At 41.2% G+C, this 14,140-nt stretch overlaps 1 protein-coding gene across 1 annotated transcript in view; it reads left to right on the top strand.

Annotated features, from left to right (window-relative positions):
* The window catches only part of KDM4B (lysine demethylase 4B), a 260,289-nt gene that overhangs the window by 56,482 nt on the left and 189,667 nt on the right, over window positions 1-14,140 (top strand). The window contains 1 exon segment of the mRNA XM_078153991.1: window positions 6,114-6,307. Within this exon segment, the coding sequence (XP_078010117.1) occupies window positions 6,114-6,307 (194 nt within the window).

The following is a 14,140-nucleotide window of genomic DNA, read 5'->3' as shown; positions in this document are numbered from 1 at the left end:
AGGGCATGATGAGCTCCAGAGAAGTGCAGTGCAGAAATGGGGGGAAAAATGCAAATGTCTATTAAATACATACTACGTGGAGAACATTCTGCTGCTTCCAGGAGACAGATTTAAGTTAATATAAGACACAATTAAAGGGCTAAGATGCCAACATAGAGCTATAATATAGAACTTTACACAGTGAATGCACTAAGGAGGTATTAACAGTGCTGAGTGAGACTTAAAAGACTAAAGGGGCACATGGGAATAAAGAAAGGCTTCTTTAAGGAGGTGATATTTTAGTTGCTTGTTAAGGGTGGGAATTTAGTAGACAAAAAGAAAGAAAGAAGGCATCTCAGGCACAGAGAACACTGATCAAAGGCATGGAGGAGGAAAGAGCATGGAATTGTTCAGTGTGACTACATTATCGAATGGTGAGGGCAGGTGGTGTGAAGTGAGGCTGGAACATTTGAGTATTGCAGGTTGTGGTGCCCTTTGAATGCTAGGTAGGACTATTTAACTGTATTCTGAAGGTAATAGGGAGTCATTGGAGATTTTTAAGCAGTGGTAACATAGATATATTCTTTCAGTAACAGTGATCGATTGCAGGAGAGGGGAGGTAGAACTGGCTACTCCAGTACTGTATACATGTGGTCTTCTAACAGCGTGGTTGCTGTAAGAATAGAGAGGAAACAATTTTCTGTGCCCCTGCTGGTTTGCGCACCTATACCTAACGTAGCTGACTAAAAAAGTGCACGTAATAAAAGTTTGAGAGAGCTAAAGCAGTGGGGATCTATGCCTTTGAGTCAGCCTCCTCTTTTAAAAAAAATTATTACGGGGATAGCTAGGTGGGGCAGTGGATAGAGCACTGGCTATGAAGTCAGGAGGACCTGAGTTCAAATGCGGCCTCAGACCAAACACTTGACACTTCCTAGCTGTGTGACCCTGGACAAGTCACTTAACCCCAGTTGCCTCGGGGGGAAAAAAACAGGAAAAAAAAATTACACATTTTTAATATTCATTTAAAATTTTTTTGAGTTCCAAATTCTCTCCTCCAACCCTTCCCCCCACACATTGAGAAGGCAAGTAATATATCAATTATACATGTGAAAGAATTTGAAACATATTTCCATATTAGCCATGTTGCAAAAAAAAAAAAAGACAAAAATAAAGTGAAAAAAGTGTGTTTCAATATACATTCAAGATTTTATTAGTTGTCTGGAGGTAGATAGCATTTTTCATCATGAGTTCTTTGGAGTTGTCTTGGATCATGTCTTGATCAGAATAGCTAAGTCACAGCTGATCACTGTTACTGTGTTGTTGTTACTGTGTGCAGTGTTCTTCTGGTTTTCCTCACTTCGCTATGTATCAGTTTATATAAGTTTTTCCAGGTTTTTCTGAAACTATCCGCTTCGTCGTTTCTTACAGCACGATAGTTTCCATCACAATCATATACTTGTTCAGCCACAACTTGTTCAGCCATTTCCCAGTTGATGGTCATTCCCTCAGTTTCCAATTCTTTGCCACCACAGAAAGAGTTGCTATAAATATCTTTGTATATATAGGTCCTTTTCCCTTTTCTTTGCTCTCTTTGGGATATAGATCTAGTAGTGATATCTCTGGGTCAAAGGCTATACCCTTTGGGCATAGTTCCGAATTGATCTCCAGAATAGTTGAACCAGCTCCAGCGGTGCATTAGTGTCCCTATTTTTTCACATCCCCTTCAGCATTTGTCATTTTCCTTTTCTCCAGCTTTTCAGCTACATTTTGCTTTGCTTTGCAAGCAGGCAGTTTACTTTATTGGAGAAGTATTCAAACCCACGATTAAAAACCATTTTTAAAATGTTTGAGTTGGCGGCGTGGAGAATATTTGTTGTTGTTGAGTTGTTTCAGTTGTGTCTGACTCATTGTGACCCCAGGTGGAGTTTTCTTGACAAAGATACTGGAGTATCTTTGCCACTTCCTGCTCCAGCTCATTTGACAGATGAGGAAACTGAGGCAAACAGGGTCAAGTGACTTGCCCAGGGTCACCCAGCTAGTAAGTGTCTGAGGCCAGATTTGAACTCGGAAAGACGAGTCTTCCTGACTCGAGGCTGGCATTCTATCCACTGTGCCACCTGTCTGCGATGTAGAGGACATAGTTATAATAATAACAGATTGAATTTGTATAGTTATGGTTCACAGAGTATTTCACAAGATCTCATTTGATCCTGTGAGATGGAGAGCGCCAATCTAATCATCACTTTTTACAGATGAGAGACCTGCTAGGAGAGGGGGGAAAAGCCAAGACAGCAGTTACCAGTGTACCAAGGGACTTATTCTAGACTTGGGTTCTTTTAGCTCAGCTCTGTCCCCTGGTTTGGTTCTCTGGTTCTTAATTCCTTCAGAAAAAGAAGACATGAAAATAGCTGATCTCTCTTAGGTGATAAAAGTTTGTAGCTGTTTTCTCAGAAGCCCAAAGTTCAGGCTTGCTGTGAACACTATATCACTATTTCTCAATAATAAAAGTAATAATTCATGTGTTATGTGCTTGTTTGCCAAGCATTTTCTTCGCACTGATACTTGGCAGAAGTTGGGGGCTATGGGGTTGGGGTTTGGAAACCTCATGCTTTTCCCAGGTCTTTTTTGGAAAAGGGCCTACCTAAACCAGCCAGATATACATGTATCTGCCAGTAGCACAGAAGAAAATGAACTTTTGGTGACTTGGTTATCAGCATTTGAGATAAAAAATTTCACTTCACATTTAAAGTAAATTTTTTTTTTCAAGGAATGAATATACTTTTTGCTAATTCAGTTTACTTTTCAGTTCAACTAATATTTAATTTCAGAAATGTCTGCTATGTGCATAGCATATATACAAAGTTAGACACGGTGCCTGTCTTGAAGCTCACAGTGCTTTTTAGAAGGCAAAAATGAACGTAGGTGTTTGTGGTCCATGGGGCATTGTGTATAGAGAATATGCTGGGCTCTGGGCTGCAGTAAGTATGAGACCCTCTGCCTCTGTGGCTTCTGTATGCTTTCTTTATCTGTGGAGGCGTACACATCCTAGGACTGAAGTAGGTCTTTTTGTTTGTGTTGGATTTCCAACCATTCTGAAGCCATTCTTCTACTTCTATTCTGACAGTTAGTATTGATTACATTATTAAGCAATTAGAGTGCTCTTATATGCAACCAATAAATGTACAAAGTAAATCCTTGGGGTATGAGTTGCTGTTTATATTGAGCTGTGAAAAGGAAGAGGTTCTGTGTATTTAAACATGTTTAGAGAAGGATATCAGATTCTGATCCATAGTTTGGCATAAGTTTATTACAGAAGTACAGACAAGTTGATTATCAGATGAGATCAAAGGGGAGATCTTGATTCCCCAGAGAGATCCTCTGGGATATGGTGGCATTCAAGGTGAGCTTTCACACAGGGGTTCATAACCTGTTAGTACAGTGACTTTGTTTTTTTTTTAAGTATTTTAATAACTGTATTTCAGGATATCCTGTGTATTTTATTTTATATATTTAAAAAAAAATCATGGGGGGTGGTGTGAGGTGGCCCAGGTTTTGCTAGTCTTCCAGAGGACACCATGGCATAAAGAAGGTAATGAACTTCTGCTTTAAAAGGTAGATAGGAAGTTATTCCAGGCATAGGGACAGCGTGAGCAAAGGGAGGAAAAGTATGGAAGATTGAGGGGATGTTTGAGGGACAGAAGTTTGTCCCTTTTGGAGCATGGAGCACAGGAAGTAGAGTAATAGGAGATAAGGTTGGAAAGAGCTGAGAGGAGGGTCTTGTGGAATGTTTTGAATGGGAGGCAGAGGACCTTGAACATGACCTCTGTAGGTAATGGTGAACCACTAAATTTTTTTGAGCCAAGACATTCTACAAGAGTTTTGCAGAAGATGGTGTTGGTGGAGGCATAGAAGGGAGATTGTGAGGGGTCAGTGGTTGAAGCGAGAAGACTTGTTAAGGTTATTGCCATTGTCTAGCTGGGCAGTCATCAGCATCTTTACTAGGCTGGTGGTAACGACTCAGTGACCTCTGAGGTTTCTTCTAGCTCTATATCTCTGGTGCTGGGATTCTCCAAAAGAGAATAGTGCAAAGGAGAGGGAGGTGGAGAGAACCCGCAGGTCATTGTAAGTAAAGATTGTTTCATTCTTTGTACTTATTCCTGATGTCTACCACAGTGCCTTGTACATAGAATGCACTTAATAAATGTTGAGTTATTGACATTTCTGTCTAGATGTCTTAATAGTCCGTCAAGGTCAATATGTCCAAAACAGAACCCCTTACCTCCTTCAGCATTCCCTATGTCTGCGGACTGTATCATCTTTTCAGTTAGCCACGTTAGCCATGACCCTCAGTATCATCCTTGGAAGTTCTTGCTTTTGGACCTTCTTATCAGTTCTGTTTCCATGACATCTCCTCCATTTGTCTTTTCTCCACTCATGATCATCAGTCACCCTGGTTCAGGCCCTCATCACCTTTTGCCTAGACTGCAGGGGTGGGGAACCTGCTGCTTCAAGGCCATATGTGTCCCTCTAGGTCCTCAAGTGCAGCCTTTTGATTGAATCAAAACTTCACAGAACAAATCCCCTTAATAAAAGAATTTGTTCTGTAAAACTTGGACTTGGTCAAAAGGCTGCACCCAAGGACCTAAAAGGCCACAGGATCCCCACCCCTGGCCTAGAGTATTTCAGTAACTTCTCAATTGGTTTCCCTGCACTAATCCATTCTTCTTCTTCTTCTTCTTTTTTTTTTAACATTGTTATTTAAAGTTTTGAGTTCCAAATTCTATCCTTCCCTCTCCCCTCCCTGAGGTGGTAAGCAGTTAGATACAGGTTATACATGTGCAGTTATGTAAAAGATTTCCATATTAGTCATTTTGTATAAGAAGATTACAACAAAAGAAAAATGAAAGAAAGTGAAAGATAGCAGTCTATATTCAGACAATATCAGTTCTTTCTCTGGAGGCAGCATCTTTCATCATTAGTCTTTTGGGATTGTCTTGGATCATTGTATTGCTGAGAATAGCTAAGTGATTCATAGTTCTGTTGCCATCTCTTGTAGAGTCTCGTTTCTCCTCCCCCTCTTTCCTCCTATTCTCTTGTATTTGCTTATGTGTATGTTACATGGAGGTTGTGTGATGATAGAGGGCTGTGCTTGGTGTCAAGACAAGTCAGCAAGGATTTAGGAAGCACTTTCTATGCACCAGCCCTGCGTTTTACTAAGCTGTGGAATATAGATACAGACTGAAAGAAAGGCATTCCCTGCTGTTAGGGAACTTGAATTTTAGTGGGAGAAGAGAATACATCTAGGGAAGAGGAAAAAGAGTTTGAGAGAGATCATGGGAAAAGGTATCTGCAGGGCAGCCCCGAGAAGGAATGAAAGTGTGGCTGGCATCTGGGGAAGGGGCTGCAGGAGTCTGTTGTACCTCCAGGGTGGTGAGGCTGCTGTGGCATGGTGGAGAGTCCAGAAGGCAGCAAGACCTGGGTTTCATTTTGCCTCTGGCAATAGCTTCATGAACGAGGCAAATCACTAAATTCTCTACCTCAGGCAATTTCTAAGATTTATGTACTAAGTCACAGGGTTTCCTGTGGAGGGAGCTGACAGAAATATGCCCATATATGCCCTTTCCATTAGAATAAAAGTTCCGTACTGGCAGATTTTGCTGCTCATTTTTGTCTTTTTTATCCCCAGGGCCTAGCATATTGCTCTGCATGTAATAGGTGCTTCAAAAATGCTTGTTGAATGTTGACCCTATCTGGTGGAATCTCTGTAGCATGGGGAGAGCCATATAGTTGGCAGTGAAATAGTTGGAAATGATCTACAAATGATGAAACATATGAATTGAACATGACTGCATGTGATGCTAGGCTGTATGAGATGTATGTAGGCCTGTAATTGATAGGCTTCTGCGTTAGATTGACTACTTCCTTCAGTTGCCTTTTCCATAATTTAGGGTGTCGTCATTGTACACTTAGCACTGTTTAATTCATAAGTTTAATCCTAAATAAGTGAGATGCAGGCCACCTAACATCTGAGGGAATGAACAGTAGATGTCGCAAAGGTAGAATCAACAGGATTTCTTAACTGAGTGCAATCAAAAATCAAAGGGAATGATTTTGATGGTCTGCCCTTTCTTTAGGATGTAGAGGAGTGGAATATTGGGAATTTGAACACCCTTTTGGACATGGTGGAACATGAATGTGGGATTATCATAGAAGGCGTCAACACTCCCTATCTGTACTTTGGGATGTGGAAAACTACCTTTGCTTGGCACACAGAAGACATGGATCTCTACAGTATCAATTACCTGCACTTTGGGGAGCCCAAATCTTGGTGAGTGAATTGCATCTTTCGTTGGTCCAGATCCAACTTCGGGAGGAATCCTGCCATTGGTAAATAAGGAGAGTAAAGTTGAGTTATATGTTCTTGTCTAATCGAATGATTATCAGCCACGGTAGGGGAGGAGTGCTAACAATGTAATCCCTTGGATGGAGGAAAGAGGAGATGGGAAATGGCTGCTTGCCCTGCTACCCTCCAGGGCCTTCTCTTGCAGGGACTTGGATCAGGTAAAGCTTTGCTGGTTTCTGATGGAAGAGTCCCACGGGTGTGTGTGTGTGTGTGTGTGTGTGTGTGTGTGTGTGTGTGTGTGTGTGTGTGTGTGCGCGCGTTCGTGCGCGCATATGTATAGTGCAATAATGCCATCTTTATCCAGCAATATCAAGAAATCAGGTGCTTTTTAGAAGAGAGCTAAAGGAAAGTTACCCCTTATCCAGCTTTTTTTATTTCACATTTGTCAGTAGAAATCTTTATAAGATGGTTTATATATTTTTCTGTCATTGAATAAAATATACTGAGCATAATTCATTATGAAATTAAATTATACTGTGTTATAAGACAGTGCTGTCTTCAGTGGTTATTGAGAGTATGTATTCACTACTACATAACCTTGTACTTCTAAATTTTTCCTGACCTCGCCTCCTTATTTTCCCTTACCTCACCTCCTTGACTTTTCCTTTTTCTGACAAGTTTTTGCCACTGTGTTAAGAGCTGATGTTTTAACCTTGGTCCGTAAACTCATCTTATCCACAGTTCCAGGCTGATGTGCTCTTGATGATGGCCTGAGGGTGGCTTTGTGTTTTAAAAGCTATTTTCTCCTCCTTGGTGTGTGGGGAACATTGTCCATGAAGTCTGAGAAATTTCTAGTATAAGATTTCTCAGTTTTTCCATTTGGAGGAATACATTCTCAACATCTAGCTCCATTTGCAGTTCAGATGTGCAGATGTACTTTCACTAGGCTTTATATATTTTGTTTTCTGATGCATGGCTTTTCATTTTGTTGCCTTTCTATGGGCAGCTTCCAAGGTTTTTTTCTTGTTACTACTACTTGGAGGGAAAAGGAAGTAAAAAGTTTAAGTCTTTAATACATTTTTGCCATATGGTTCATGGGAACATATGATTTGGAAATAGGTCTTAGAGAGATTTTGTCCAGTCCCTTTATTTTATAGATGCAAAATATGAGGCCCATAGAGTTTATGTGACTTTAAGTTAGTGCAGGTAGTAAGTGGCAAAGCATGGACTTGAACCCATGTCCATTGGTGTCATCTAAAGCCAGTGTGTTCTGTAGCAGTGATGCTCATAAGACAAACATAGCCAGGCAGATAGCTTAATTACAGAGTTCCCCTTCCACTCTATCAGAGGCACTTATGGGGAGTGGAAAGAGCATCAGATCCCAGTGCTGCCACCTCCATGATCCTGAGCAAGCCCCTTTATTTCTCCCAGGTTTTTTTTTTTTTGTGAGGCATTTGGGGTTAAATGACTTTTGCCCAGAGTCACACAGCTAGTGAGTGTCATGTGCCTGAGGCAGGATTTGAACTCAGATCCTCCTGACTCCAGGGCTGGTGCTGTATCTACTGTGCTACCTAGCTGCCCCCACTTCTCCTGGTTTTAAAATTCCCCAGTTTATTAATGGGAATAACATTTGCATTACCTACTTACAAGGCAGTTGAGAGAATCAATTTAGACAATGTGTTTGAAGCATTTTGTCATTCTGTAAATTGCTGTGGAACGCTGTCATTTTTATTGTTACTACCCCCTCCAGTCAGCATCTTGTAAAGAAAAAGTAATTCATAGGTTTTATAGGTGACTGTGTCAGAAGTAGAAGTAGTTACTATCACTCTAGGACTTGTTGTTCTTGGGAAGGGAAGGGTGTGTGTGTGTGTGTGTGTGTGTGTGTGTGCGCATGTGTGCGTGTGTGTGTGTGCGCGTGTGTGAACATTTATTACGGGGTTGGGGACAAAGGAAGAAGGAAAATGAGGCAGGTGTTCTACCACAGCTTGGTAATGTTGTTGCATGACAGTAATATCCTAAATGTCATTATAAGAATGTTGATTTGGTAGCGTGTTGCTAGTAGGTGCTCTATTACCATCTTTTGACAAATATAGATCTCCTAGCAGGGAGGATCTTAAGACATTTTGCCGTCTGGTATTAATTCATTCAGTATGTATTAAATGCCTGCTGTGTACATTGTCTTGCTTGTTGTGCTTGGTGCTGGAGGGAGACAGAAAGTTCTTATCTGATAGGATTGTGGTTTAGTGGGTGATAAGGCACAAACATGGTAAGTTCACAAGAGGTGCAAAGTAAGTGCTATGGCAGTTGCTGTGGGTAGTCATGATTGGCCTAAGTGGCATTTGGTTTCAGGCAGGCAGTCATTATACACTTTTTAAGCACTTATTTTGTGCCAGGAACTGTGTTAAGGGCTAGGAATACGGAGCCTAAGTGGCATTTGGTTTCAGGCAGGCAGTCATTATACACTTTTTAAGCACTTATTTTGTGCCGGGAACTGTGTTAAGGGCTAGGAATACAGAGGGGCTAGCCCTGAAGTCAAGAGGGCCTGAGTTCAAATTCGGCCTCAGACACTTGACACATACTACCTGTGTGACCTTGAGCAAGTCACTTAACCCCATTGCCTTTAAAAAAAAAAGTCTGAACAGAAAGACAGAGGAGCTTAAATTCTTAATAAATAAGACAGAAAAGGAAGCAGAAAAGCTAGCTAAAGATTCAGGGGTTTGGTGGGGGAAGGGAAGATGACATGATGGAGGGGAGTCAGGATTGGAGGCCAGGGAGAGATGAAGAAAGAAGACCTGACTGGCCTGGGCACTTTCATGACACTTAGCTTTAAAAGGAGGTTCTGGTAGGAACCGATCAGAGGAAGAGGACATGGGAGCAGAGTGGACTTTTAGGTTGAGAAAATTTTGAAAGTTGGGAGGGAAAAGTGTTCCAGTCACAGGGAACAACATGAGTAAGGATACAGAGGTGGGAGAGCTCATGTTGGGGGGTGGGGTTCAGTTTGTCTGTGGAAGAGAGAGGAAGAAGAGAAAAAGCTAGAAAGGGGGGAAAGGAAGGGAATAAGTCTTTATTAAGGACCTACTATGTACCAGGCATTGGGCTAAGCACTTTACAGATCTCATCTCATTTGATCCTCACAACCAGCCAGGGAGGAAAGTGCCATTATTATCCCCATTTTACAGTTGAGGAAACAGAGGCAGGCATAGGTTAAATTCTTAAACTATGGGTCACGACCCCATATGGAGTCACTTTAAGAAGTACCACAAGGGTCGAGAGTGGAAAAAGTTTAAGAAGCCCTGAAAGACTTGCCAAGGTCATACTGCTAGGAGTTTTGGGAAGTCTTCCTGATTTGAGGCCATCGTTGTACTCTCTGCCCCAACTAGATACTGCAATTGCAATAATGAATACCTGTCCTAGCCGTAGTTTCAGATTGGAAGACCTTGAATGTCAGACAAAGCTGTCTTCAATCTAGCATTCATCTAGAGGGAAGTGTGGGGTAGTAGGGCAGGCAGATGTCTGTGAAGAGTCCTTGGCCTTTCAGCCCTTAGGCTGCAAACAATATAGGTAGAGATGCATGTGTGACCTGCCACAGCATTACGTATCTTTTCATGTATGAAAACACTGTCCTGGAATAAGAAGACACCCATTTTTGGAGAATCTGCCTGTGGACCCAGCCATCCCTGCAAACCTCACTGAAGTACCTATGTATTCCGTAGCCACCCAGCATGGATGGTGTTTTTCAAGCTAACCTCTAGATGATCTCTCTTTTTTTTCTCCTCTGTGCTTTCATTGCCTTACTTTTACCCCACTATATTGACACTTTACCTACCTTTTATTTTAATCTTCCTTCCTTTTTATTTTCCTTCTCTCTGTTTCCCTTCCTCCGTGTTTCCAGTTCTGTGACCTTTCCAGGCATTTATTTTCTCCTTGCTGAGCGTTCTCAGAGTGCTGCTGCCTTCTGTAAGAGACACTTGTAGTAGATGTTGTCAATTGTCAGGGTCCCCACAGCCTCTCACCCAGACTTGCTAAAGAGATTAGAAAAGGGTTCAGATGCTGTCAGATTTTGTGAAATAGTAATCATCTGTGTCATTTATTGACCGTAAGTTGTTGGCAGGTGAGTTAATGTACAAGACATGTAAAACATAAGGAGGGAATTGTTTTCCTTGGCTCTCTTGATTTCTGTCTTAAGACAGTTGTCTCTTCAGCAACCTTATAGGTGTCATATTAGGAATATTGCCATCCCAGAAGTTTATGTACTCTCTACTTTCAGGCAGGTATGGGCAGCTTGGGGAGGGTGGAGGGGCTAATGACCTCATTAGGGCTATTGACACTATGTACTGCTTTCCTTCTCTTAAACTCAACTGGCCTGTCTCCTTGATTGTATAACAATAGCGTCCTGGGTAGGGGAGTTTGGTGGCCAGTTTAGAGTGATTGAGTTTGATCATTAGTCTCAAAATGTAACATCTGTACATAGGCATGCCACCTTATCAGCTGGTAGATAGACAAGTAAAATTAATCTTTGTTCTTTATCTGGTTTTGTAACATTGAAGTTTTATGCCTTCCTGTTTTCTCTGCTATAAAATGAACAAAGTGATATATTTAGTTTGAAATTAAGAGAAAAGTGTCATGAAGCTAATTTGATATCATTGATTTTGTAGATGATCCTCATGGAAAAGAATCACAAATACAGTGGTAGCATGGCAGTAGAAGCTAAATTCTGGTGTTGGCCCTAACACTAGCCTGATGTGTGACTTGGGGCCTTAATTTCTTCTATAAATTTAAAGATTTAGACTAAATAATGGTGGCAGCATACTACTTTCATTTGCATAGTTCACAATATGCTTTTCCCACAACACACCACTGAGGACAAATATTATTATCCTTTTTTACATGGGAGGAACTGAAGATTTGGGGAGGGAAAGGGGGGGTATGCTGCACATACTTTCCCATAAGGAGCAGAGCTGAAATTCTATAGACTGCCAGTAGGCTCAGAGGAGTCCTCTCTATGGCATTTCTGATAGCGCCCTTTGCTGAACTCCCAAGGCAGCCCGTTTCACTTGTGGACAACTTTAATGATTGGTTTTTCCTCATATCAAGTTGAAGCTTGCTCCCCTTGCTCCTGATTTTTTCCTCTGGGGACGAAAAGAACAAGTTTCCTGCCTTTTCTACTTGAGAGATGTTTAAATATGTGAGGAATTCTACCATATTCCCTGCACACAAAGGTCTCTTTTCTAGGCTAAATATCCCCAGCTCTTTAAACAGAACCTCATATGGCATGATCTTGAGATCCTTCACAATACTGGTTGCCCTCTTTTGGATGGTCTGTAGCTTTATTTCTACAAATGTTGCTCTCAGAACTGAATATAAGACTTCAGATGTGATCTCGCCTCAGGTACATTTCAAGTTAAACAATCTCTCTGTTACTTGACAGGATGTCTGTCAGTGCAGCATGTAGCATTAGTTCTCATTATCTCTTTTGGCTGCCACGTCACACAGTTGACTCATTTAGTTTCTTGTAGTCCACTAAAACCCTGAGGTCTTTTTCAGAACTGCTGATGAGCCATACTATCTCTCCTTTCTTCCCATATTGTACTTATGAAATTTAAAAAAAATACTTCTCGTTTATCCCTATTATCTTTCACCCTTGATTGAACCCAGTGTTTAGGCTCCTGAATCTGTCATGCAATATTAGCGATCCCTGCCAGGTTTGTGACATTTTAAAGTTTCATAAGAGTCTTCTGTGCCTTTTGTCCAAGTTATTAATAAAAATATTAAATAACACAGAGCCAAAGACAACCTTGAAGCACTTCATTAGAAACCACTTTTCAGATTGACCTCGTTAACTCCTTCTTGGATCTGATCAGTCAGTCACAAATCCACCAGTTCTCTCTTCTAATCCATATATTTTTATCTTGTCTGCAAGGATAATCAGCGAGACTGTCAAATGCCTGCTCAAACTTAAATCATATTATTTCGTTTATTTCCAGGGCACTTGGTAACTAACCTAAGTGCTGCCATTCCCTTGAATGGCCTCTTCCAGCTTCAGCATGCACCCTGAGTTTGTTTATTGGTTGAACATGTAAAGTTTTTTTCTAATAACAGAAGCTACCAAATGAATGGGCCTGCTTGCTTCTGGGTGCACGTGGGGCCTTGACTCCACTAGGTGGCGCCATGGGCCCACTGCAAAGCTTGGTGGGACCTGTTCTGCGTGCAGGAGTGTGCAGCCTCCACAATAAGGAAGTGCTGAAATGTCCAATTTGGATGTTTTCTGGGTAATCACACTCTCAACAGGGTTTGCCTGCTGACCTCTGCTGCATCATCTCCATCACCATTACCTCTGTAACCTGAAGCCTTTGCTGAGAGGTTACTGGTATATTTCTTCAAAATCTTCAGGCTGGGAAATTGGCTTTCATTCCTCATTGGGATCAAATGCTTCCATGAGGACTGAGTCAGTTTTATCTTATTGACAGTTGTGTTTCCATTTATTGATAGGCAACTGTTTGACAAAATTTGGTCACACGGAAAATTACAGCTCGTATCCCATGTTTTATGATGAGTTTTTGTCACCCCTGCCTATATTCCTTATGAATCAAAATGGGAAAACTGTATATTAAAAAAATTTAAATTTTGCTTTAAGATCCACATTCTTTTTCTTCTGTCCATTTCCCCAATTGAGAAAGCCCTGTCTTACCCTTTTAGTCTTCCCCTTCATGTACTCTGTGATTAGCCATTCTGACCATCTTGCTGTTCCATCACAGCTACCATTTCATCTCTCATCTCTCTGCCTTTTTACTGACTTCACCCTGTGCCTTGAATGTATTCCCTCAACAAATCGCATAATCTCTGGCTCAGGCACCACTTTCTGCTTGAGCCTTTTTTTTAAGTCCGTCCCCCCCCCCATCTGCAATACCTTCTTTTCCAAGGTTACCTTATGATAAAGATGTAACTCTGCTTTGTAAGTACCTGTATATGTACTTGTCCTCTCCCCAATTATAATGTAAGCTTCTTGAAGGCAAGTACTATGAAACACCTTTTCATTATTTTAATAGTAGTCTAAAAAACAGAAACTTTGAGTTACACAAATAAATTATGGGATTAGGATGGATATAATACCTAGCATAGTTCCTCTCCCGAGTACTGAGTACAGTGTCTGCACTTAGGTGCTTAATAAATGCTTGATGATCGATTGCTCCTAGTTTTTCCCTGGATGTCAAGCAGAATAATCCATCCCTCTTTCATGTGGCAGCCCTTCAGATATTTTAAAGTATTCATCGTGTCTCTTTTTCGTTCCTCTCTCTTAGGGTAAGCATCCTCATTTCCTTTAAGCAGTCCTTTAACTAGTCCTTTCACCATCCCGATCATTTCCTCTAAACATTCTTCAGCTTTTCGGTGTCCTTTCTAAAATTGGGCATGTAGAACTGAGCACAAGAGGGTCTGATGAGGGCATAGTTCTCTCATGTCCTAGATAACTGTCTCTCAGGTTAAAATTGTGTTGACAATTTTTTTGGCTGCCGTATCACATTATTGAGCTTATAGTCCATTAATACTCCCAGCAGAAAATGCTGTCTAGCCATACTTCCCAGTTAGAATGAATGTGATAACCAGAGCTGAGTATTTGAAGGGCCATCATATGGAAGCAATAGTAGCCTTGTTCTTCTTGGCCTCACATGACAGAACTAGATGCTGTGGAGAAGTAGATTTAAAGTGGATACTAAGAAAAATCTTCCCAACAATTAGAGTTGGTGCTCCCTCTAAAATCAGTGGGCTCCCTCTCTCACTACAGGTCTTCAAGCTTAGGCTGGATGGCCACGTGTCAGGATT

This window comes from Phascolarctos cinereus, unplaced genomic scaffold (assembly GCF_003287225.1).
Source record: "Phascolarctos cinereus isolate Bilbo 61053 unplaced genomic scaffold, phaCin_HiC Scaffold_4;HRSCAF=312, whole genome shotgun sequence".
NCBI classification, from domain to species: Eukaryota; Metazoa; Chordata; class Mammalia; order Diprotodontia; family Phascolarctidae; genus Phascolarctos; species Phascolarctos cinereus.
The sequence above is the reverse complement of the archived record's forward strand: the minus strand, read 5'-3'. Positions and strand labels throughout refer to the sequence as shown.